General features: G+C 40.1%; 1 protein-coding gene across 17 annotated transcripts in view; it reads left to right on the top strand.

Moving 5' to 3' along the window:
- LOC108769074 (collagen alpha chain CG42342) overlaps positions 1–26009 on the top strand; it is a 179961-nt gene that overhangs the window by 151073 nt on the left and 2879 nt on the right. For 9 of the 17 annotated variants that reach the window (XM_018519848.1, XM_018519852.1, XM_018519851.1 and 6 more), the window contains 14 exons: positions 6588–6714; positions 8676–8764; positions 9828–9917; positions 10005–10049; positions 10687–10713; positions 10888–10923; positions 12028–12132; positions 12805–12849; positions 13531–13593; positions 20399–20425; positions 20679–20732; positions 21332–21358; positions 23455–23490; positions 24853–24987. In XM_018519848.1, the coding sequence (XP_018375350.1) occupies positions 6588–6714; positions 8676–8764; positions 9828–9917; positions 10005–10049; positions 10687–10713; positions 10888–10923; positions 12028–12132; positions 12805–12849; positions 13531–13593; positions 20399–20425; positions 20679–20732; positions 21332–21358; positions 23455–23490; positions 24853–24987 (906 nt within the window). The other 8 variants (XM_018519854.1, XM_018519853.1, XM_018519849.1 and 5 more) reach the window with 8 other exon arrangements.

Below are 26009 nucleotides of genomic sequence, written 5' to 3'. Positions count from 1 at the left end.
GCATCCTGCGTCCCGCATGGTATATGCATGTTTTTGCATGATAGCAAAAGTATATCGAACACTCACATCCCTCGGACGCTGATAACCGCATGCTTCTTGACTTGGGTTGTGTCACCATTTTAGATCTCTCTTATGTACGTAGCATGACGTAACCGTAGTTTTCTTCCGCGTGGGATTCAATCTGTTTTTTTTTTTTTTTTACAACGTGTCACAACACATGCCTCTCCAGTCTGAATCTATATGTAGATATATATAGATCGAGTGTTTAGCGTCAGCAAAATTTCCGCCACATGGCCTTAGAGATTGCCTGATTCGATATTCCCGATTACGTCGCTCTTAATGCCGCGTTGGAGAAACGGATCTTCTCGTAAAGCACTGCGTTTATATATATATATATCGGTTTTATCATATTTCGTTTGCTTGCTCGTACCTCAATTCTAATCAATCTAATTTAGGAATTCAGCAAAACATTAATCATCCTTCGATTTTTGCCTGATAAATTTCAGCATTAATGATTTCGGTAGATTTAAATATGGAATTGCATTTGACTCGTCTAAAGATTTCAATCATCAATCTTCTATTTTTTTGCCGATTAAATTCTCCGCGGTACTCCGAAGAGAACAAACGCCGTAATTCTGCCTTCTGCGCGAAAAATGTGTGACTTTTTTTTTAATCCATTTTCGCTCCTTTTCGCCTTCTTGGTTTCTTTCGCCCTACTTTCGAGCATCGCCGACGTCTCGAGCTTTTCCCGCGGAATATTAGATTTTGTAATCTTCGAGATCTCTCTCTGGTTCCGAAAACGAGCGACTCCGCTCGCGCTGCGAGACGCTTCGAGCCGCAAGCACGACGCGCGTGCACAGCACGGCACGGCACGGCACTCTTCACGCAGTCACGCGAGCATGAGCACGTACGTCACTCCGTCACAATTTGCATCGTCGAATAAACTGCAGCCGAACAGCATTGTCACTTGGTTACGGTTACGGGCAGAGGGAAGTTCCTCGCTGTGAGGCGATTTGTAATCTCGCTTCGCGAAGATGTTTACACCCTCGACGGAGTCGTGGTTACGCGACACGAAGAAACGGCGTTTTAAAGAAACCGGAAACGAATCTCCTTCATTTGATTCTATGTCTAGAATTTGAATTCCGTGTAAAAAATGCGATTGATCCCATGATGTTTACTATCTGGAAAAATTTGGAAAACCTACAATTTTCAGATTTCTTTTTTATTCTTACAGATCAGAGAGTTTCATAGAATTTTATCGGGGAAATTTTTTTAATTTAATCTTTAAATTTTTAATTTCTGTATTTTTCTGAAAATATAGTTTTTTTGCAAACACTTTTTGCTTGATAATGCAAAATGTTGACATTAGCAATAAATCATTCGCGTATATTCACGTACATCTTCGCGAGTTTTTATTTAAAAAATCAGAATAAAAATAGAAGACAATATTCAACAGAAGAAAATAGTGAATGAATCCTTGTTATCGTATAGATTTCGCGGCAATTGTAGAAAATAATAGATATAGTCTCGTACACTGTTAGAAATGTAACCACGAGCTTCCTTTACATGTAAATGAAGCTGGTGGTTATGAACGAAATTAAAAGTAATGAATGATTTAACTGAAAATTAAGTTACAGTAGTTACTTAAATGTAATGAACGTGTACTTTTAATAAAATTTTATGAAAAGTACATTAAATTTCATAAATTTTCATGAAAAATACATTAAATTTTATGTACATGTACATAAATATACTTTTTAGTTACAAATACATTAAATTTAATGTAATGTCATGAAATTAAATTCAAATTCAATTCAATTATGTAACTTAAAAGTTAATGAAATTTAAGAACATCTCTAACAGTGTAGAATCTTCTACTAATTTTCAATACATAGTTAATTTGCTTACACTCTAATTTATTTCAAAGTTGCATTAAAACATTCTCTAACCTGGAATTTTAAATAAAGATATCTGGAAAATCCGGGAATTCTCAGGGAATTTTTCCACAAGACTTCAGTAAACATCCTGTTGATCAATTAATTCCTCTTATTTGAGTGATTACAACGCAATTGCAGTGTATTTACAATGTAGCAACTGCGACAGTTTTTAAATGCGGTCGCACGCACATATATTCGATTCCTATCGAATCAAGTAACATTGAATTTGAAATTTACACATTCATAAACTGACCACAGAATATTTCATGTGTTTTTTGTTATTCGGCAACATATTGTTACAGATATATCGCTCTTGTCGCTATTCGGTTCGCGAAACCGCATATGTATATTTTTTTTACACACGATATTTTCTCGCGCCTCCTTCGGGAACTTTCCTCGCCCATCCGTGTCCATCTTTGGAATTGCATACGTACCTCGAGCGACTGCTGGGACTCATCTGTCCCATAAAAAAAAATGCGAAAAAAATAACGACATGGAAAGTGAAAAAAAAAAGTAGAATAGTGTAAGCAGGAACGGGAAAAGAAAGCAGATAGGAAAAAAAGAAACGTTGGTAGCAGCAAATAACACGTATCCATATTGTGATATCCGAGGCTTCACCTCGGATTCTCCCTCTTCTCAACCCCCTAATTCTTTCTTTTTCTCTCTTTCTCTCCTTATTTCTTTTTCTCGTATTTTTACCTCTCGCGCGAACGTCGAGACGTCGATCGTCTCCACGCATTCGCGCTCATCACCACCGGCACCATTCGCGAACCGCAGACTGTGAGCTGGCAAACAAACAAGCAAGCAAGCGAGCGAACGAACAGGGGTGGCGGGCTTAAAGCGCTCTCCTTCCGGCCGAATTACACGCCTACGCGCCTAACACCTGTAAACTAGCGCGCCTAAGAGCTTGGCGTGCGACCGTACCACTCTTTCGGGTCCATCGTAAGTATACTCGTAGATCTGCCGAGCGATCGTAACTTTTCCGATGGCTATTGCAAACGGCGACCACGCGCGGCGCATCCTCCGCAAACGTTTGTATTTTTTCCGCGAATGACAGCATCTCTAGAATTAAGAACGCGCGACGCATTTTAATTGTACAAAGATCAAATGAAAGTTTCTTAACACGTATACTCTCGTTAATTGATCCATTGTTACAACATGTGACTTCCTGAACGCTCGTGATTGTGTCAAAAATTAACGAAACGCTTTGAAATGATTGCTCTGACCGTAGGTGACCACCGGGGTATTTAACGTGTTTGAAATTGTCAACCGAAACGTGATTCGAAATGTGATTTTATTGATGAAATTTATTGCTCTGGTTTTGGAAGGAATATTAGTTTCTTAAGGTTTCTCTTTCTATATCAAGCTGAAATGCGGTTGTGGTTTAACATAATTTTTAGGCAATCTCAGCATAGCATAAAAGTAGAAACTTAATATTTTCTCGAAAAAAAAGAAATTAATTAAAATTAAATATAATATATCAATGGAAATTAAATTAAAATTAAATTGAATTAATGACAATGAAAAATGGGATTTGTTATAATTGATAAAAAAAAATACAATTCTATTCATTTTTTTTATTCTTAGCTTTTATTATACGTCAACATTTCGCACTATAATATTTTAGAATATATGTAATACATTTTTTGCTAATTTAAATATAACGATTGAAAATTACGTCTGGGGGAGTACTATATAAATACGTAAAAATTTTCTGTGAAATAATTATACTTGTACACACAATAAACGATTGTTTTAATAAAATCAAATTTCATATAAATTAACGATATCAAATCGTTTAAACACGTTCATCATTTTATATACATTTAATACACAAATATATGTTTCTCTAATATATTAAAGTTCATCTGTTTGTTTCATATTTACGACAGAAAAGTGCTCCGTCCTATTTAGAAATTATTAAATTCTCTGTAATTCTATGTATTTTATTTTGTGGAATTACAACGGGCCATTTTTTGTAATAAAATGGCTAGTGAACGAGTATACTTTTGACAGCGAATTTTACAACGTGTAATGCTAAAAGCATGACAAATTTTAAACTAATGAGTAAAAAAAATACATACACGAGTTTCACATCTTCCAATGAAAAAACACATTTTTTTTCAGATATATAGGACTATATTGAATTAAGATGCAACGAGAGATTAAAAATAGCTCTTATTAAGTTTTGGTTGAGGAAAAATTAAGCAAGAATATTGAAATTTGCATAAATACACCATGTTCGTGTTCAATTTTTCGAAATATTCCCTAATCGTCCCAAATTTTTTATTAATATTATATTCATAAAGTCAGTCTTAAAAAAAACATTATTCCTTTTACTTACACCTTTTTGAGCATAAATCTGTCCCTTTAATGTCTTCCTTTCTATTGTAAGAAGAATCGTTCTCTTAATGTAATTGCCATCACATTTCGCGATTTCTTTTCCGCGACTATGGTGCAGAATAATTTTGCAAGTAAATGGAAATATATAATGCATTTGCAGAAAATGCGATTAAATGCGAAATTTACACGAATCTTGTAATCCGGTTTTTACAGACACGGTTTCAGACACTGAGAATTACCCTTCGGAGCAACTTCGGCAGTTCCGCTGCAGTTTCGCGGTCGAACCACGACGGTAAACTCGCGGATACACGTGTCCGCTCGCGATACTTACCTTCGGCTCACCGATCCGTAAAATTCGCCATTCGACCACAAAGCAAGCTCGCTCGCAACTTCGCCCGTCCACTCGATTTGCTTCTCTAACGAGATGCGAAACTGGGATGCTTGCTCCGGATGCGCTGCGTGCGTCCCGATTGCAAAGCCGCGGCCAAGTGTACGTTTAACTACAGATAACGTACACGGAGTACGCCAATTTGTTCAAAAATATCTTGGAGACGGATCCTTGGGCATTGATCTCTTTTGAAAGTATCATAGCTTTATTTTTACGGAAGGTCTCACTTATTTTTCATCAGATTTAAATTTGCCTGCAAAATTTAATTCCATATTCTCTCTATAACGTTCGACAATTATAATTACTACATTATTTATATTACTAGAGTTTAAAAATTTTTAATTTAAAATTTTCAGCCATACACTGAAGAAAAATTAAATTTTAATAAATATTTGTGTGAATAGTTCCAAGTAAATATTTACTAAATGCAAATATATATTTATTTACAAAACCATTAATTTAATTTAACTGTCATTTTTTTTTTATCGAGTAAATTTTACTGTAAATATTTATATCGTACTGTTCAAACAGGTATATATTAAAATTTAATAAATTTGTTTCAGTATAAAGAAGCTAATATATAATTGTCTTCGATATTTTTGTCAAGGAAAAATGGACTTCCAAATTCGTCGAAAGATCTCTAAGGTATTTTTGAGTGGACTATGTATATAGATGTCCACGGCATTCGCCACTGTTGTTTTTAGGATGACGGAGGCGATATCGAGCGCTTTTAATAGCGTGCGTGTGAGTGTGTGCGTGTGTATATGTACAGTTAGTGAGTAGTGATCCTCGGCGTGTAGTGTACGTAGCTTGTGTAACTAATTTGTGTTTATGTAGCGAGTAACACCACCCCACTACTCTCCCGCGTGTATCGGTTCGATTCACTAATCACTAATAACCACTACTACCCCCGGCTTGTTGTTGTGTTGAGGCTCTCGCAACTCTATCGACTGGCGATCGCAAGCGCCTGCAGACTGTCGCGTAAGTATTCAAGATCCTGTCAAAGTTTGTAGCTTATACTGCCGCGACTGTGGTGTCTTCTTCTCTCTCTCTCTCTCTCTATGCTCATTTTTCGCGCGATATTAATATTTTTATCTATTTTTATTTAATACTTTTTCTGTCGGTCCTGCCCCTCGTTTGCCTGCTCTCTTTCTCTCTCGCGTAACGTTTTTACATTCTCAATGAATCACATTTCGTAAATTATATAATTAAAATATTTTAATTTTCTTAAAGGACTCCTTCATGCGTTTTTGTTATATCAACTTGTTAATAATATTTCGCGGGGTATAAATCATATCACGTTACATTTTAATGATGCATGTAAATTGAAAGGTTTTATTGCTGCATAAATGTACGTGGAACTGCCGATATGTAATAAGTCAAAATTTATGGGATACCTTTTTACGTTTTGCGAACAAGAAAGGATCCTATTAAGCAGTAGGACTGGCTCTACAGGTTGTAATTATGAGAAGAGACTATAAATCATAGATGTTATCATAGCACGAGAGAGAAAAGAGATACATTAGTAGTCCTCAATTTTCTACTAAATTTGAACCCTAACTAACGAATCCTCCGTAGTCGCATGAGTATTAGTAGTCGTTGTCTACGTCACGAAGTAAACTTGTTTAGACCGCAAGTGTGTTTAAATGTGTAGTACAAAAGTAGCTGTGCACTTACGATCTCGGCACTTAAGGTAAAAAAGAGATTCAATTACGTAGATTATCACTTAAAATTGAACAGGCGTGAAGTACCAAGATCGATCGAATTAATTGACGTAGATCTCGAAATACCATCCTCTCCTCCTCTCCCTCCTCTCTGAAACAAGACAGATTAACGCTTCGTTAGAAGCAACAATGAAAAAGAAATTGACAGCGCACATGGAGGACCTGGTTGGATCTGACCTTGCAGTGTCATTGTAGGGTTTCAAGGGTGAGAGCGGTTTGGCATTGGCGAGGGGTGCCCCCGGCCTGCCGGGTCCGAAGGGTGAGCCCGGCGAACGGGGTTACTGGGGCGAAAAGGGCGCCATGGGAGACGCGGGTTTACCAGGTAGATTACCACGAAACCATTCTACCGCGGCGGGAAAAGACGAAGGATAAAGCACCGAAAAAAAAAGCGATCGTGTGTCCGCCCTCTTATTCCTCGTGGAATTATTCTCCCACGAAAATCCGCGATCCTTCGTACATACCTTTGTCCGTGCCTCTATATCCCCATGCACTCGCACGAAAAATCCAAAAATTACTCGTGTAATCTTTCCCAAAATGATAGTTAGCAGTAACAGCCACATCTTTCAGAAGATAATCCACGATCGACGACGATTAATGTCACCAATCAGATTTTATCGCTAAGTTTTTTATTTCTTTTCTTTTTATTTATTTTTTTGTTTTTAGCTGATTTTTTAACAGTTAACGTTCAATACGAGAAGTTTTAAAATTCATGGTATATCGAATTTTTTCTAGGAAAATAAACAGGCAAATATTCGTTATACGGTTCGTTTACTGTGTCATCAATGGCACCGCACCTTCTTCCGAATATTTTTGCATATAATGGTATGAAAGAATAATGTCTCATAGTTTCAAAATGTATACCATATAATTTCAAAATGTATACCAAATGAACGTGATGTTAAAGAATCCTACTTTTCTGTTTGATTATGCAAACATACAGAGAATAATGCGGGTCCACTGAACACGGGCGCGAGATCAGTTCAGGTTTCTTGTTTAACTTTTCGAAGATATGTAACAGTGGAACGATTCGAAAAGTTCCCTCACGAAACTTGAAAACGACCCCGCGTTAGCCCTTAGGGAAAAGAATTCGAAGGCTGTGCCCTCGATTCTCTTCCGGTAATGCGCGCCAGCTTCGCCTTCCGCGAAAAATTTCAATCAAAAGTTAATAACGGCCATCGTTCGATATAGGAAATTAAATATTAATCCGCTTCGTATCGAATTGAATATTTAATTAAACGTTTGTTTTCTGAAAGAGTCATCGGGCGATCGATATTTATCATTGCTATGTGCGACGTCGCGAATATTATTGCGCATTTAGCGGCAAACGTTGAGGGATTGTTAACGTGACAGTCTTTTGATAGATGCTTTTCATGATGTCAATCAAAATATCGGCAGACAATGCAGAAGATATTAATGTAGTAACAATATTTCATTGACTGCCACTTTAAAACCAGTTTATACAAATCAAATATGTGTTTTGTTACGACTTATCTGGAAAATTTCTCTTTATTTTTCATCATTAACCCGTAACAGGAACATATTTTTTGTGACATTAAACGAACATGTGTTCCTTGGAACCTACTATTTGTTATTAGTTTTATTTTCTTTAAAAATTGAAACATTTATAATTTGTTTGTATTAGTTTAATTTATTTAGTTTTGTTATAAGTTTTATTTTTTCTTTTTAAGAAAATTAAAACATTTGAAACAACAACTAAAACTTGGCACAAATATAGTACGATAAATAATTAGCCTACTTTTATTTTCTGTAAGAATGCACTGAAATTTAATATAAATATAGTACAATAATTAGCCTACATGAACAGAGAAAAACTGTGAAAAATAAGATCGTGAAACAAAAATATTTCAAATCATTGCACTATTTAAAAATTAGGAAAACGTCCCAGGATCGCTGTAGATTCGCATGTTCCAGTTACGGATTAAAAAGAATACGATCCATATATACATATATTCAAAGATCTCTGATATTTAGAGCAACAATAAACGTCGAGTGTTTGCGGATGTCCCTCGGGTGAGCCATTCTATCGAAACGCGATAAACACGCCGGAAGTATTCCCGGCACGGGGAAATAGCCCGGAGCAAAATGAAGTCGAGAGCGGAAAAACGACGGAAGGCGAAGTGGGCAGTGCGCCGGAGGTTTCTTGCTACGCGCGCGTTTCGGAATTGCGGAGCGTCATCGATCGCGCTCTCACGCGCGCGAATTAATCTAACTTCGGCGAGCCCGAGCAACCGAGCAGCTCACGGTCGGCAAATTCGCTTTCAGGGCCCAAGGGAGAGATGGGACTGCAGGGCTTGCAGGGGCTCAATGGAACCGACGGCGATCCTGGTATCCAAGGACCCCCCGGATTACCGGTAAGTGGGACGCAAATGAGAAATGGTTTCCCCGAATCTCCTCGTCTTTCCATGCCCTTCGCGGTGTAATATTCGGGAGACGTTATGGCCACCGTGTTTTACAAAGGTGACGAAAATTTAATATCCCTCACGTCGTCGGACTTTTGCATAATGCCAGCGTATTTTACGTTGCAGTGATTGTTGAATCAAGTTGAGCAAATGCGAGAGAGAATCTCCCGAGAGTTGTAGGAAAATAAATTCATAGTATTATGTATACTTAATAGGGAGTTTTTGTAATACCGTTTATCCAGATATGGTGAACGTTAAGGTCAGGTTATCTTCTTCTTAACAACTAATTCACGTTATTGCAAAAAATCCCTATTGTTCGCTATTTTCTATGGTATTTTTCGATGCCTTAAGATTTAACGTTTCTTTCAGTAGCATCAATATATCGCTTCAAAAATGGTACAAAAATGTGATTTTCGAGTTATTAGTATGAATGAGTTAAGTAAACATTATCGAATTTTTGCATTGTCCAAATAGACTAAAAGAATGTTAAGCACGTTGTTCCAAGAAGGCTTCATACATCCGTAATGTAACAGGTATCATAATATATTCACAAAATATTAGATATCCCTTCCGCGTTGAATTACCAACACATAATACATGTAACATTATATCAACGCAATTTTCAGTTGCGCTCATATAATGTTACGAATGTTATGTGTTAAATCTAATTAATGTGCAAACTCTCAATATTACGTAATACATGGGACGTTTTTTAAAGGAAGAGTTAAGGAAGAATAAAAATACGGCCAATATCTATGAATACATTACATAAATATAAAGACAGTTAAAGCTAGATGTTGGGATAGTAATAATTAATATAAATTCCTAAATACATTTGTTCAGTCAAACTGTGCGCCACATATTGTCGGCCTTGCAACACAATCATTTAACTGAAATAATAATGTCGACAAATTAATTTTTGATCGTCGAATTGACACTACTAGCATACTTAAATTATTAAAGAATAAAGCTGTAACATTTTACATACGTCGCGTTTGCTCGTCCCTTATTTCAGGGAATATCCGGACCCAAAGGTGAAAAGGGCGACTACGGCGATATTGGTCCCCCCGGCCTTATGGGACCTCCGGGTCTACCCGGCCCACCGGTACGTAAATGGTCTTAAACGTCATAGCTTCAACGACCCTTCTTATCATAAATATTACGTCTTATGTGATTTTCTACTTGTCGACAGGGCTATCCTGGGCTGAAAGGCGAAAAGGGAGAGAAAGGTGAATCGGTGAGTCTGTTAAATTTTGTTACTTGCGTTGACGCTGTTTTGAAAATTAATGTGATATCAATAATTAATTCCTATTTGATAAAGAAATAATAAAAAATAATTTATATAATACAATAAAACTAATAAAAATAGATAATGACGTAGAAAAAGATTATATAAATATAGGTAATATGAATTATATAATAAGAGAAGTATATAAGGAATTATATATAAATATAATGTATGTTTTCAATTACATATTTATTATTTTATCTTTTTAATATCTTGACCTAAATCGAATCATGGTTATAAGTTATAATACGTATGAAATATGATCCCACCGGAATGATTTTGCAGAAATTAGTTTTATTCAGGATCCAATAAATTTAAGCAAGATTCTATTATCGAAGAATAATATCTATATCTTTTACGGACGATCATCGATCGATGCAGCTGCCGTGATTTCGATCGCGAAGCTGCCGCATCTTCCGCACAAATGCTATCATATTTTCGTCACAATAGCTTCACGATCGATCGCAGTTTTGGTGCGATCGCGATAGCACCAGAACTGCGATTTCGACGCAGGCGTGCGTTAGGCAGTATCTCACGATAAAATAAATTTCTTTTCATGGCGGGACATCGACCTTCCCACCCATAGAAGTACAAAAAGCTCAGGCGAAGACAGGTATGTGACAGTTTGTATCTGAGATATCTTCGTGCTTTCATTTTCGATCGTGCGACAAAAGAATCGCCCTTGATCGGGGAAGGATGCACGATGGAAAATCGTTAATGTTACATTGAATAGTGTAACGTGATAGTAATACAACATGTATGAACACGAATGCGCGTTTGTTCGCAGGGAGACGGCACGTTCGAGATGAACGCCGGGGAAGTGGTAAGTTAACTCACGAAAACGCTCGTTCTCTCACGAATGCGTCCGCTAGTTACTACGATATACGGTAATGTTCGGTTTGTAAAAAATAGAAAAATAAAAATACGGCGGACAATATTACTTCGCTTCCGTGTTGTCTGTTCGAGCGGGTTTTAAATTTTCGGTCGCGCCATTGCGACATCGACTTTGTGCTCCGTTATGGCCGCATTTTATGTAGTTATGTAACCCTTTGCGGCACGATTTATGGGGATTATAAAGCAATTCGCTCAAAGCTGTAAAAATTGTCGAACAAAATCCGTTTTTCTCCTCGATTTTATGATACATTCATCCGCGTCGGAATTTTTAGGAAAATAAAATACAACAATAATTTACTTTTTGTAATTATTCATTTTTCATTATTATTATCGATTAAAATTATAATTATGTCTTTTTTATAATTATAATCGATCAAAATCTCCATAGCTGTTTTAGAATTCAAAAATTAATTACTTACGGAAGAATAACCTTTTCTTAATCGATGCAATTTTTCGTGCTAGATCGCGATCTAATAAATTATTAGAAATTTCCAGACATCATTTTATTCTTGTTTAATATTCGGTGAACAAAAGTAAAATGATCTTTAGTTAACACTCGGGTGGAAATCTGAACATAGTTCTGTGTGGTGTAATTTTAGTGATTAATTAACAATGGCTGCGTGGAATAGAATAAACAGCTTTGCAAGAGTAGTTGAAAGATACATTAACATGATTGGTTTAGATCCAGTGAGGAACTGAGGACAAGATCAGTCGTATTAAAGATTTCTGCAACAGTTGTAAAGCTGCTTTTTCTCCTGAACGCGCCTATTAAAGCCTGCGAAACACGATGCTTGTTTTTCTGCTGGATTCCTAGCTGAATTAAAATCTTGCCATCGTAATGGCTACGGTACTGACAGTGTCAGCATCGTAGCCAATATGGTGGCAAGAATTTATTCTAGCCAGCAATCCAGCAAGAAAACAAGCATCGTGTGCCGCCGGCTTTAATCGCATGTGATGTAGCACGAAAAATCACATCGCGTGCCTTTGATTGAAGTGTCGATAGTTATTAATTCGTGACATTGTTGATGCATAGATAATGGGCCCGCCCGGACCCCCAGGACCCGCTGGTACCCCCGGACTGCAGGGCCCACCTGGGATCAAGGGTGACAGAGGACACGATGGCGCCAAGGGCGATCCTGTCAGTAACCATTACCTATCTGTTGTCCGCGTGTGTAGAATATGAAAGCAGTTATACGCGTTCGCGTTCGCGCAATGGAAAACGAATGTTGATTTCTCTCTCCGAGATTGCAGACATCGAATAACAGAATCGATCTGTTTGCATCGCTCCGTTTTGTTCGAAAAACCATCAAAAAAAAACCTTTTATACATCAAGCTTTATATTTTTATTTATCTCCGTCGTACTATCACTGAATTTGGGAAACGTAACAACTACAGCGAGTTCGGTTATGATCGCAATAATAAATGGCGTTATTTTTTCACGTTTATTAGTTTAGTTCGTGCTGCGCAGCGAACAAAAAAAATTTACAACGCGCTAACAGGATTTTTAAAAAATTCATTCTCTTTCGTACATTTCAACTTTCTCTATTTTACATCGTGATGATATGAAAGGTAAAGCCACAGTCGAGAAAGATATTCGTTCTGATCGCAAAATAATGAGAGAAAAGAAGGTATGAAGGGCCGTAGTTGAGAACCCTTCGTATGCGAGAAAGATCCCGTTTGCAATGTGACTCCCGAGGCGTGAAGCTATTCACGCCGGTGATCTTTGAGATCACCTTTTTGCGTGCGCGACACCATTGCAATGCGGACAAGCCCGTTCTCACGCGTCGCTCTTTCTTTTTTCACGTTACAGGGAGAAAAGGGTGCCAAAGGGGATCCTGGTCCGATGGGACTGCCCGTACGTATTTTCTCTCCAGATTACACACAGCATGCACTCAAACACACGCACACACGTGTAGCCTTAAGCGCGCTCTAAAAAGGAAACGCGGATACAGAACGCACAAAGGCAGATAGAACGCAGACGGGACCCCCCCGAACGTTCTCGGGGGAAAAAAAAAAAAAAAAACTGTCCTGTGTCCTTTGCTTTTTCTGCAAAAAAATTGCGTTCCGAAAATTCCGAACGTTGCATTGTTAGCGTTAGTATCTCTTTCAATCCATTTTGTGAGTTTACTGCAAATTTTTCGATAAATTTTTCATCTAAAAACGAAAAAATAACGTTGTTTATTTTTTTTATCAATACACTAAAATATGATACACAAGATTTCTTTTTCCATTTTCTGTCAACACGAAAAAAATTTTTTGGAACTGAAAGAGTCGTAGGGCGTAATTAACGAATTGGACTTTATCGGCAGAATGAAGTAGGTACACGAGAAAGAAAGACGGGAGGAGGCGTGCGCACAATGTTACGAAGGTATACACGCAATCTCTCTGCATGACAAAAAGACCGAATACAAAGTTAGAGCCTGCATTATCCTCCTCCGAGCGACGGAAAAGTCGCGCGCTTGATCCACCACCTGCGAGACCGCGTCGAATGCGGCGGCGAGACATGCTGATGGGCATTCTGTCTATCTAATTTCAGGGCCCCATGGGACTGAGGGGAGAGTCCGGAAAGCCCGGGGATTCCGGGAAACCTGGCGCCATGGTAAGAACGCGGACCTCCCGCTCCTAACGTCATCGTAACTTGGCGTCGCCGCCGCGGAATTCGCTGATAAGCCGATAAGTGCGATTCACACATTATCGCGCGAAGCAGCCTGGCGAAGCGTGCCTCTCGATCGCCTCTCGAGTACGCTTTACTTCTGCGTGTACATACGATACCATACAAAAGGGGCTTTAGGGTAAGAGGGAGCGTCGACGAAGCGCGACTGTCGTCACGTCGAGAGTGGCGATTCGAGAGGAGGCGAGCGGACGTCTGGTTAAATACTTTGCGCGCGCGCGAAGACAGTCGCTTCCTGCCGACGACGACGACGACTGCCGTTAACGCGTTAGATCGATAGAATTGCAATCGCGAGGCATTTTAGGACTCTCCCAAGTCGGCTGGATTCCGTCGAGAATGGATCTCGAGCGCCGTCGGTCGGTCTCGTCTCCCAGCGAGATCGCTGTCACTACAGACTCTACGTTCGAGGTGTCTTAACGCGAAGTTCAACGTCAACCTTCTTCGAAATTGAGAAGACTCGATCCACTTTGGTACGGCGGAACGCCGAGGTCGCGCATTTTTCCTTTCGACATCGGAAAATACATTACCGATCGAATCTCATGGACACTCGTGTGTCTTGAAAGAATACGCGCGCCTCGGCGTTGGGAAGTTTTCAACGCCGACGGTGTTCCTTTGCGCCCGACTTCGCTCGAGAACAAAACTCAAAAGTCGGATCATACAAGTTCCGTACATTGGAAAAAATTTTACTAAATTCTAATACATATTTATTTGAATAGTGCTAAGTAAACATTTACTTGTAATAAATATTTACTCAACAAACAGAATGATAGTTCGAATCGATGATTTTTGTATCAAATAAATATATGTTTACATTTAGTAAATATTTACTTGGAATATTTACTATTTAAATGAATATTTATTAAATTTAGTATTGTTTCAGTGTATATAGCTTGCGATCGTAATTTTTCACAGCGTTTACAGGCGTGGAATAGATTCGTCGAGCGATTCGATGTCTAATGTTGGCGACTACAAGAACGCGGAAGGGACGTCTTCCAGGGTACCAAAACTCGTCAAAGAGTTGGCCACACGAAGTGAAAATTACGCCTGAAAATCGGCGATATCGAAACGAAGCTGTATATGTCCGGTTACTGCCTAAAATTATTTTAGAAGACAAATTCTTTGACGAATTTTTAAAGGCATATTTTCGACGTATTCTCTAATTAAATTGCCTGAAATTATTGGCTGAAGAAAGAAATTTCGATTCGTCAAAAAATTCGTTGCTAAAATATATATCTTTCCGAGATCATCCCTGTATGTTCGATGTCGTGTACACCGCGGGGCCGCTTATTCTGCAAAGAGTTTAAACCAGATTCCGGTGAAATAACGTTAACGAATTAATTAATCCGCGGGCAAAGAGAGCGCGATGCCACGTGTTCGCTTTAATGAACTCCATGAGATTTGGTTTACGCCACTTTCAAAGTAAGCTGCTCGCTCTCGGTTCACGCGTTAACGCATCACTACCATCCGTCCTTCCGCTCGCGCCGACCGTCGAGAACAGATTCTCGATCGCAGACACGAGTACTCAGAGTTTGGTGGATCCATAAAGGATCCGAACTTCGCCGTCCCGCTAAATTTTGTATCAGCGTATACGAAAAGAAGCGTACGGACGCCGTTTCTCCGAACAAGTCATTAATAATGTATAAGCATGTAAGGACTTCTCGATCTTATCGAATTAAATGTGAAAACGGTGCTTTAGTTATCGCCCTATTGCAGCATAACGGAGTGAAGTATACGACATTATTTCATTGCGTTACGTACGAAATATATGCGTACACTTGATAATTTCGCGATATTTTATCCCCTCGAATCGCATAAATTTGCGTAGTACGTTTTGCATAAAACTTGAGGAGCGTGCTTTTTATTTAGAGCTCAATTTTTATTTGAAATAAATTATTTTTTACAAACGTGACAAGTTAGAAGAAAGAACAAAATTAGATGAAGGCGCAGTTTTACCGATCCAGAAGTGTCGAAAAGTAGAAGTTTAATTTTCGTCCAAACTAATTTGACGAGCCTTGAGAAACAATTTTCAGTCTGTCCCTTGTCTGGTAAAATCTACTTTTCCGTTGTGCCTCTCTTGAGAATAATTCAGTCGGCTTGTACTTAACGAAAGCTCGCTCTCGCAGCATTGCCGGCACCTAATAATAACCCAGCCATTTATCATGATTCCTCTTCGTTCTACATTTCTTCGTAGCATTCCAGTCGCATTTCACGAATCATCAAGAATTCCGCACGGTTACAAGGGAAGGGAAATTCTGCAAGATATATTGATGAAGGGGAAAAAGGAGGAAGGAAACAGAGGGGAATAAAAATTAAGACTCCCCCGATCACATCGCTATTGTACTAAATTGTGACGTCAAAAGCGAGAAATCGGACGTGATCTTTTCTCTTGCGGTAGAAGTTATAAAGAACAAATGTAAAGATTCATATCGAGGTACAGGTTGATCGCGTTGAACATTTTCCTGATTACTCGTTGCTGGCGTCAGGATGGCTTCATCAGGAACATCGATAACGTCCCTCATCTTTCAACACTGCTCGATCAGGACGCGAACGTTGATAAAAAATCGCGTTGATTGACAATTAAATTCGCTAAAAGCGGCTTCTCGCGCAGAATACAGCTGGATGCGTTTTAAATCATCGCTTGCATAAAGCTTGCATAAAGAAGCAGCAGTCGAGGCGTGGCAGCGAAAGAGGGAGAACCATGATGGGCAAGTGTCGGTGTATTCCGGCTCCCTTTACATTCGGCAAGCACCTTTTACGAGAGTCGTGGGGAAACGTTGGTGATATCGCGCGTGAGCATCGGTCGCGAGAAAATTTCATGTTCGCCGAACAGTAGTAAAACCGTTTCCAAGACTGGCCGCTACGAATAACAAGTAGGAGGTACACCTCATCCCTCTCTCTCTCTCTCTCTCTCTCTCCCTCTCTCTCTGCCTGCACTTTCGGCTTTTCCGCTCTATCCCGTCGGGTTGCACTAACGTGCTATCGATAGTTTGCGATATTTTCCTGCGGAACTCTAACGTAGCTGAGAAACACAAGTGCGTGACGTTTTCATCAATAATAAAGTCGATACGACATGCTCTTTGGCGATATAAACTAAACGTCAACTACATAAACGCTTGGTGGACGCGATTTAACGTTTACGATAGTCAATAATTTCGACAAGCGTTTCTCGGCGACGTGGTCGACAAATTCGGAGTTAACCGAGCTTTGTCCTTTTACAAAAGTGTTTCGCGAATGCTGACAGAAATGTGGAAGGGTTTCGATATCGTGAGTTACGATCCTCGCGTCAGCTCGGGAATATCGCACGATTTACACGCAAGATGTAATTACCGGTAGGTGATCACTCGGCCTAAGAAGGATCTTATTCGAAGTACAACGAGATGCTCCACGAAAGCATCTTTAAAGACGATCTCGATATATAGGAAAGTCGAAAGTACACCAACTACTTCCTGTGAAAGATCTGCGGTGTTGGTGTGCGGCCCCGATCGCACGGAAATTGATTTACTCAAAATTGTCCCTTTAATTTCAAAATCCTAGAGATACGATAAATCGCAAGAATCCTCTCATCCGTGAGCTGGAATTAATAACAATTTTTCCACGGAAATTAATTTTTACACAAGAATTGGTAACAATCAATTGTGTCAAATTCATGTCGAAAAACACTGTCGTATCAAGCTATAGCACTTCGAGTCGTTTAAATCAACTTCCGCGTTAATCGATCGCACACCATCCTCGACGTCTAAAAATACAAGAGGCAAGAAGAATCGTGAAAATGTACAGTGTAGAATATACGGTGCTCTCGGCGCGCCGTCACAATCGATGTACCGTATACCACGGACTATACGAGCGGACTACTTCTAACACCCTGTGTACACCCCGATAAATTAACGCAGATTTAGTCTTAAGAGGATAAACTGGACGAGAGAGCTCCGTCGGACTCCACGCCGACGACCCCTATCTGGCGGCAATTCTCCTGTGCGTGTAAAGTTTACGACGCCCACATATACATATTTAATACACGAGCACAAACACGTCATATATGTATACAAACGCTCACACATACACGCGCGACACACGTGCATATACACGAAGGAACGTATGCGTGAAACGAGAAACGCAGTCGCGTCGAGATGCGCAAGTCGAGAGATGTATATAAATGTACAGCGATTCTCAATCCTATCGACGAATACGCGATTTTTTCTCGGGACGCCAGAACGGAGTTTTTCAGTTTTATTAGGTACTCTTGCTTGCGTGAATATCTCGTTGATCAACGGCGAGGAAACTGGAGCGTAAATCGATATGGAATACGTCTGTAATTATCGATTCTGTAGAACAAGGATATCTACGTTTGTTTTAAGTCGATTCGATATACAGTCCCAATCTCGGCGAAATTTCAGTCAACGAGGTACTCTCGCGAGTGAGAGTACCCATTAAAAAGTTCCGTTTTAGTGCGCCGGATGAATCACGAAAGTTCACCGATGAAACTCGAGAACGCGCTGTATACTCATTTGTATGTGTATGTCTGTAAATGTAAGTACAAGTAAAAGGTGCATATACACACGTAACTGCGTGTCGTGTGCAGGTATACACACACCCACACACACACACACACACACACACACATATATATATACACACAGGCTGTCAACGTTGTGTCGAAGGCCTCTTACTATACGGATTCGTTGACGAACCCGAAAATCGACCTCTTCCTCGTAACGAAAACCTTGACGTAATCTAATTAGGATGATTCCCGACGTCCGAGATTAAAGGATTTTCCCCGAATTATATAAAATTGTACTCCGAGATGCGAGAGTAGCTAATATTTTTCAGCTAATTTAAAACGAGTTTTGCCTTAACGAAAATTTCAACTTTACTTGCCAAATATTTGATCTTTTTGCCTGAGCGAAAGTCGACTGAGCGCGGAAGAACCCATAATTGGAGGAATGTTTCAGTAGACACAGAAGACACTCTGTGTGCACATATATATATACATATATATATATGTATATGTATATATATAAGTATATATAGGTATATGTACACACGAATTCCCAGGCGTGTGTGTGCGTGCGTTAATTGTTAAGGCGGCGTTCCTCTTAAGCCGATCAACTTAAGGCGACCTAATTGAATGCGTATGTGAATACTGACTCTAACAGCAGTTTTGTTTTACATTGTCCCGATTAATAAACAGAATGTGCATGTGCCTGTGTCCTTTGCTTCTAAAACTGCCTACCAAATTAATGCTTTCACACACGATAATCCAGTAACATAATCAGATACCTTTTTTTGCTTCTTTGCATTGTGCTCCGACATGTTTTGCGATCCGGGCCAATCCGGACAACGAGATTTCTCTGCTCACTTTCGTTCTTCCGTTCTCTCTATGTATTTGCATCTGTTGCATAAGTTGCAATGGAAAACGATTAAAGACAAGGAGAAAAGAAACAACCAAAAATTAACACGTGTTAATTTGCTGCGACCACGACGGTGGCGTTAATCGGCGGATCGTTCAGACCGGCGATTAATCTTGCTACCTTAGAAATAAGATCGAAAAGAAGAAAAAAAAAAGAAAAGAGGATAAGCACAAAGACGCGACGAAGCGTCGACGCTTCGGTACGAAGTACGCTCGTTTTTTTTTCTTTCAACTTTGCTCAAGCTTTACCTTCCGACGACGCCGACCGCCCTCGATTGTCAGTCTGTTCCTCTCTCTATCTCTCTCTTTCTCCCTCCCCCCCCTCTCTCTCTCGGTGTCGGGATTAATTTTGATAATACGAAAGCGGGGGTGAAGATTATCTTGCGATGATGGACCGAAGATGAGTTTCGTAGTTGAAACACCCGAAGAACGGAGACTAAACGAATCTAATTCATTATACGCCGAGTGAGAGTTTTATTCGCGAAAGAAAATGTTTGCACACCGTTTTTAAGAAATAGCTCGGAATCGTCTCTCCATCACGAAATTATACATAATAAAAATTCGCAGTTACACCTCAAATATTTACCAAGTATAGGGATATTCGATGTAACAAGAGTGCGAGTACAGAATCCGATAGAAACACAATTTCGTTACAACGAAAACCGATCGAATATCCCCGGCCAATATCTATACCGACACATCAAGCGCGATATAGCGCAACTATAACTTAATTTGAAAATCCGAACGAGAGTTTCGAAACTTCCTCTCGCGCGCGCAGGGATGCTGATCGAGAGTTGCAGCTATATATATTTATATAGCGAAACAGCAGCGCTGTGCAAATATTCTTTCTCGCCGAGCCGATGGAATTTTCACGCGAATCGATCGGCGCAACGGGAATTAAACCGAGAACCGATCCTGAAACCAGGGATGTGCGATCTCCGGATCGATTCGCTAAAAAGCGATTTTTTTGCAAAAATATCACTTCGAAATAGCCCTCTTTGTTAAAAAGAAAAAAAAGAAGCGATCCTTTACAAAGAGAGATCGGTTTTAAATATAACTCTTTTTGGTTGAAAAAAAAATCAATTTTTCTCAAAACAGATCGGTTTAAAATCGCTATTGTCGTTCGGGAAGATCGATCTTTTGGAGATTCGAACATCCCTGCCTGAAACACTCGAGGGCGCAGCGACGGTGTCAAAAGAGCGATATCTCTAATAATAAAAGTTCCCCTCCGAGACATAGTTTTTAAGTCGCTGTCGACAATATTACACGCTCGATATTATCGATGGGCTACGTCGTGTATCTGACGAGGTTTCCTCTACCTTTCAGGGATCACCAGGATTAGACGGCATGAAGGTGAGCGATCCACGGGATGACCCCGTTTTCACTATATATCATTACCTCTCTCGTTCTCGGACACGCTCTATTTCCGTGTCTCGGTGTCTCTCGTCTCTCGTCTCGTCTCGCGAACCGAAATGTATCAATCAATCGGGCCGAAATTAGATTCGAGAAAACGCGAGCGCGGTTTTCATCCCATTGGCTTTTCCTTTAACGACGAGAGCGAGCCGAGTTACTCAAAATCGCCCGTCATGTTTCTTCGTACTTTCAGGGCGCGCAGGGCGAGCCAGGAACGAAGGGAGAAAGAGGAGATCCGGGATTGCCTGTAAGTCCTACGCTTTATCAAGTATTTATCCGCCGTACGAATCTGATCCGTCTAACGCGCGATATCGCCCGCTTTGCTCGTGTTTATCGAGATCTCTCGGCAACGTATCTCAAGATTTACCGAGTATTATCCCGAGGCAATCTTGCCCTTCATCAAACAATAATTTTCTCTGGTTTCGCGGTCGGATCGTTCGAGGCGCTCTCGATAAATATTTTACCGCGATAGATTTCTCTCTTTATACATTTAAAGTCGTTCTCTAACGGCAATCGAATTCCTTGACAAATAATGCTTCGAATGAACTCTCGATTGGAGCAAAGTCTCTCCCGCGGCGCACAAACGGAAAGGGAAGATACTCGCGGGATACTCTTTCGCGAATTCGATCAAACGTCAATTGCGATTCCGATCGATCGCCGATCCTTCGCAATCTCTGTTTTACGCCGCTCGCGATCTCGTCAAGTCCCGTGATCGTCGCGCAGTCACGTACCGAGATCGAGTCATGTCCGAGGAACGGGCGTCAAGTCAACCCGTTGACTCGATTACATCTCACCGTCGTCGTCACGGAGAGACACGCTAACGAGTCGATCTGTGTTTGTCCCCAGGGTACCGACGGGATTCCCGGCGCGGAGGTACAGTTGGCTTTCGATTATCGCTCGTCCTCCGGCGCGACTGCGACACAGTCTGACACGGTCTGACCAGCCCGGGGTAACGACGACACATTCCGCCTGATCTACCCCGGGGACTGTCTTGAAAAAAAAAAGAAAAAAGAAAAAAAGAAAAAGAAAAAATATGAAAAAAAATCAAAAAGAGCCCTCTCTTTTTGCCTCCACCGTCCGATTTCGAAGAGAACGGAGCAGCGTCTTGCGCCTTTCTCCCTCTTTCGTTCGGAATCTAGTCTCACAAAAAAATTTCTTTCTTTTTTTTTTCCTTTCACACGTTACATTCAATTGCATATCCAAAGTCATGCATAGATAATTTTTTTCAATTTCAGTATTGACATGTGTAGAACATAATTCCGACGCGATCGATTCCGTGTATCGTTTGATATTTTCGCATAATAATGCTTAATGTTTGTGCAAAGAAGATCAGGGTTATTCAACGCCTGATATTACTTGCACGAGTAGCTGTTGAATTAGATTTAAGAAGCAGATAAGAAGTAGGTGGTCCTCCCGTGTACCACCTCGCCGGCATATGACCAAGTTAGAGAGGGTTTCATCGCACCCCGATGAAAATTTACGGCCGAATTATAACGGAGGGGGAAACGCGCAACTCCCTCGTGCTTCTCTCTCTGGAGTGTCCGGAAGGATGCTCGAGCAGTGCTCGTGTGACCGCTCGATGCGCACCAATGCGAGAGCGTATAGACGGAACGACTCTTTCGTATGTACCCTCGAATGTACAGGAAGGTACTTGAAGGAGGATAATCTCTTTCACCTCTGAACATACGACGGCTATATATCTCGCACCGCGCGAATAGCTGTATCTCCCCCAGCGCGCAAATGTTTCCTTTTTTTATTTAAAACTAGAACCGCGGGTTCTAAATTAATCGCGATTCAAAGTAAATTTACCTCTTTACAAGCGTAAGGTGTTGCCGTAAAAAAATTACTTGTAATTAATTATGATTATTTACGAAAAGTCATAAAAGTCTAAGGCTGCAAATTTAAATGAAAAAATGGCATTCGTTAGAAGGAAGACGCGGCTAAATTAAAAACGTCCATGTAACTCATCGCGGCGTGCATATTTATGAAGTGCATCTTAATGCCAGTTTTCACTTATATATATACAGAAAAAAAATTAGTCTTCGACAATAATATTCTCATATATAAGCAAAAATATTTTAATCCTGTTTTAAAGATTTTAGTCTTGATTGAATTTATATTGCTGCAAGATTTTTAGTCTTGAATTGAGTACAAAATAATACTTGCTCAACACAAATTTAATCAAATCAAGACTAATTGTAAGATCTTTGAAACTAAATTATAGAATATTTTTGCTTATACGAGCATGTTATTGTCGATTTAAGAATAGTTTTTTCCTATATGTAGATTAATTTTAATTTCAGTTCAATTTACTTTTCATCTTCTTCTAGTTTTCCTAAGAATTAGAAAAAGATGAGTTGAATCGATATTAAAGTTAATACCATTAACATATCGCGGGGAAAAAATTAGAAACATATTAATCTTGCTGGAGCCTTAATTTCTTTCAAAATTACAATTCTAAAAATAATATCGTTGTATAAATAAATAACTGCACGTGGATCTGCAGCTAACAAAATTCTAATTGTTCGAAAAGTTAAACAGAATCTAAAACGGGGAATTCTGTGTGTGTCTCCCTTTCTCTCTCTCTCTCTCGTATCGGTGCCGCTTTTATTGACATCGGATATTCTCGGTTTATTGACGTCTCTCGTCGGAGGGAAGAGCAATAACCAAGTGATCCACTCGAAATGCCGTGCCCGTGGTTCCGGCTTGCGAATCGATATGCCACCCTTTCCGCCCCTTACGGCTCGATGAGGTGACGGTTGATGGTAACGGAAAAGCTACCGGTGATCGATATATATAACGTATAACGTATACGACATCGCGGTCACACGCGGCACCCTTCCTCGAGCTCCCTTTCGATACCTTGGAAACTCGTTTTTCTTTCTGGAACGACCGTGCGTCTCGCGCGCGCAAAACGACGGCCAACGTTTACCGAATAAATTCCTTTTGACCGTGTTCACCAATTCCAGGGACCGAAGGGAGAGAAAGGTGCCAAAGGCGAATCTGTGAGTATTGACTTAATTCGAGTAATTCACGTTTTCGACGCGCGTGCTCCGCCGCGCGATTGAACGCGATCCACTCGGAATTATATCGTCACTCTCTCTCTCTAATTTCTCCTCTCTTTCTCTTTCTCTCTCTCTCTCTCTCTCACACACAAGGATGCGAAAACGATCGTACGTGATTAGATCGCCTGTACGCTTTACGAAGATTATTTACCGAGCGATAACCGATGGACCAGAACGCTGTGTTCGGATGCAGCTCATAATGGACCTATAATCATACGCATCTATCTCGGCGAGTCAGCGAATAGTCTCGTACACGGGAGGATCCCTGCATTAGTCGATTAGTTTACCTTTACCTTTACCAAAGTCACCGAATTCGAGATGCTGGACCGACCAATGGAGGCGAAATTAATTATCGTTGTTGGCACTCTAGACTTCGCTTGATTTAACTCAATTTCGAGTACCATCGGATGCTGCGAATTGGGAGGAGGAGGAGGAGATCGATCGTGCGTGTTTTACACGAGTTTCGTGGCTGTTAAGTAAAGAAATTGTCACGCACTCGCGTCGCCGTGCGATACGTCCTTTCGCATCCTCGTACCTATCTTTTATTCACAACTATTGCTGCAAGCACGTCGGTGGGACTTCACCGTGCCGCCGCCGACGTCGTCGTCATCGTCGTCGTTCACGACGAGGAGACTGCGGGATCTCCGCGGAGCCACAAGGTCACGAAAAGTAGGAAGCGGAGGAAGCTCTAGTTGTAGGAACACGAGGAGAATCTCCTCAACACACGCCCACCATTCCCACCAACTTCCACATGAGACTAACACACTTTGCGCGTACATAGATATTTGTAAATATTATATATACATCAATATATATATATATATATGCTGCTACCACCGTTCCGTGAAAGCGCATAATGACGAGGCGCGAATAATGTTAGAAGAGACGCTAACATTAAACGCTCGAGGAACGAAGCGCCAATGGGAGCACTGTCGCCGTCGCCTTTTTTTTCCTTTTTTTTTCCTCTTTAGGAAATCATGTCTCAGCTTTGATGACAGAAAAGATCGTGCCTCAGCGATCCGATAATTACAGTGAATTAAGTCAAATGGGTACGATAGACCGAGAAACGAAAGGGAGGGACCTTTCGCAGTAATTATCAATTAAAATCCGTTATAATTAAACTGCGACCCGCGACAGGCTCACCTTCGCTCTTTGTACTCGTCGGGGTATTGTGCACCGGATCGATCAAGTACTATAATGCATAATCCAACAATATTATGCCTGGCCTTATTTGCACGTCGCGTACTTGCATCGGGTGTTTCGCGCTGTCAGAAAGATGATGCATTTCGCGTGTGCGCGCAGGGGCCGCCAGGTAAACGCGGCAGAAAAGGCGACAAGGGCAACAAGGGAGATCAAGGTGTTCCAGGATTGGATGCCCCGTGTCCGCTGGGACCAGATGGACTCCCCTTACCGGGCTGCGGCTGGAGACCACCGCAGGTAATCGATAGCTTTATTTTGTTTCGGAGTTTGTGGGCAGAAGGGATTGTGGGAATATAAAAATTGCGCCGTATGTAATCTCAATTCGTAGCGAGATAAATTAACAAAAAAATACGTTAAGACAAATACGTATAGATATTACGAAATCCTTGGGAATACTTCAGATCGTGGTTTATCAATTGTAATTGGATTATTGGATAGATATTATGCAGTTTTTCGTGAAATTATATAACAGCTTTTGCAAAATGAGAGAAACGCGCAGGTGTTCCATTGGACGCTAATTTCGCAATGCGATAGAGATAAAATGATAATGCTCCACGAGTCTCCCGTGGATTTCGAAATAATCCTCCGTGATTCAACCGGGACTTTGAAGACCCAGGCGAATTTTCTATTTTGAATTATTCTGCCTCAAATTCGGGCACGTACAAAAACGAAACGTTGCGGGTCATATCGTTGTAAAATCGTGTTCTCGAATGTTGAAAGAGTGCACCAGAATTGTTTCAGATTTTTTTATAACTCAAAAATCCTTTGGAAAATACATTCAGGCTGCAGCAGTGACCCGGTTGAATTAGTAAAAAAATCTTGGATCACGGAGGGCTAACACTAGAATCGCCGATGATTCTATTAATTTTTTTTTTTGTATTAAATATACAGTATAGAATATTAAAACATATAAATATAATACAAATAATATGAAGATAAATCTTCATTAAGGAGTATGGCCACCCTAGCGAGCATAAAAACAGCAATAAGTTAAAAAATATTTTTTAGTTTAAAAAATAATTTATTATAAAATCTAATTAAGCACTGGTTAGTGCATACATTGAAGTCTACTAAAAAATTTGTTTGTATTTTTTGCATCCAAAATGGCGGTGCTACCGATGACAAAATTTAGCACGGTTTTATGGAGATGTTCCGGGGCACAACATTTAGCCAGGGAATGGAAAGTTACTTTTTAAAAGTAACAAGTTACAGTTACTCGTTACCGAGTAGGAAAAGTAACAAGTTACCGTTACTAGTTA

Source organism: Trachymyrmex cornetzi, unplaced genomic scaffold, assembly GCF_001594075.2.
Source record: "Trachymyrmex cornetzi isolate Tcor2-1 unplaced genomic scaffold, Tcor1.1 scaffold85, whole genome shotgun sequence".
NCBI classification, from domain to species: Eukaryota; Metazoa; Arthropoda; class Insecta; order Hymenoptera; family Formicidae; genus Trachymyrmex; species Trachymyrmex cornetzi.
The sequence above is the reverse complement of the archived record's forward strand: the minus strand, read 5'-3'. Positions and strand labels throughout refer to the sequence as shown.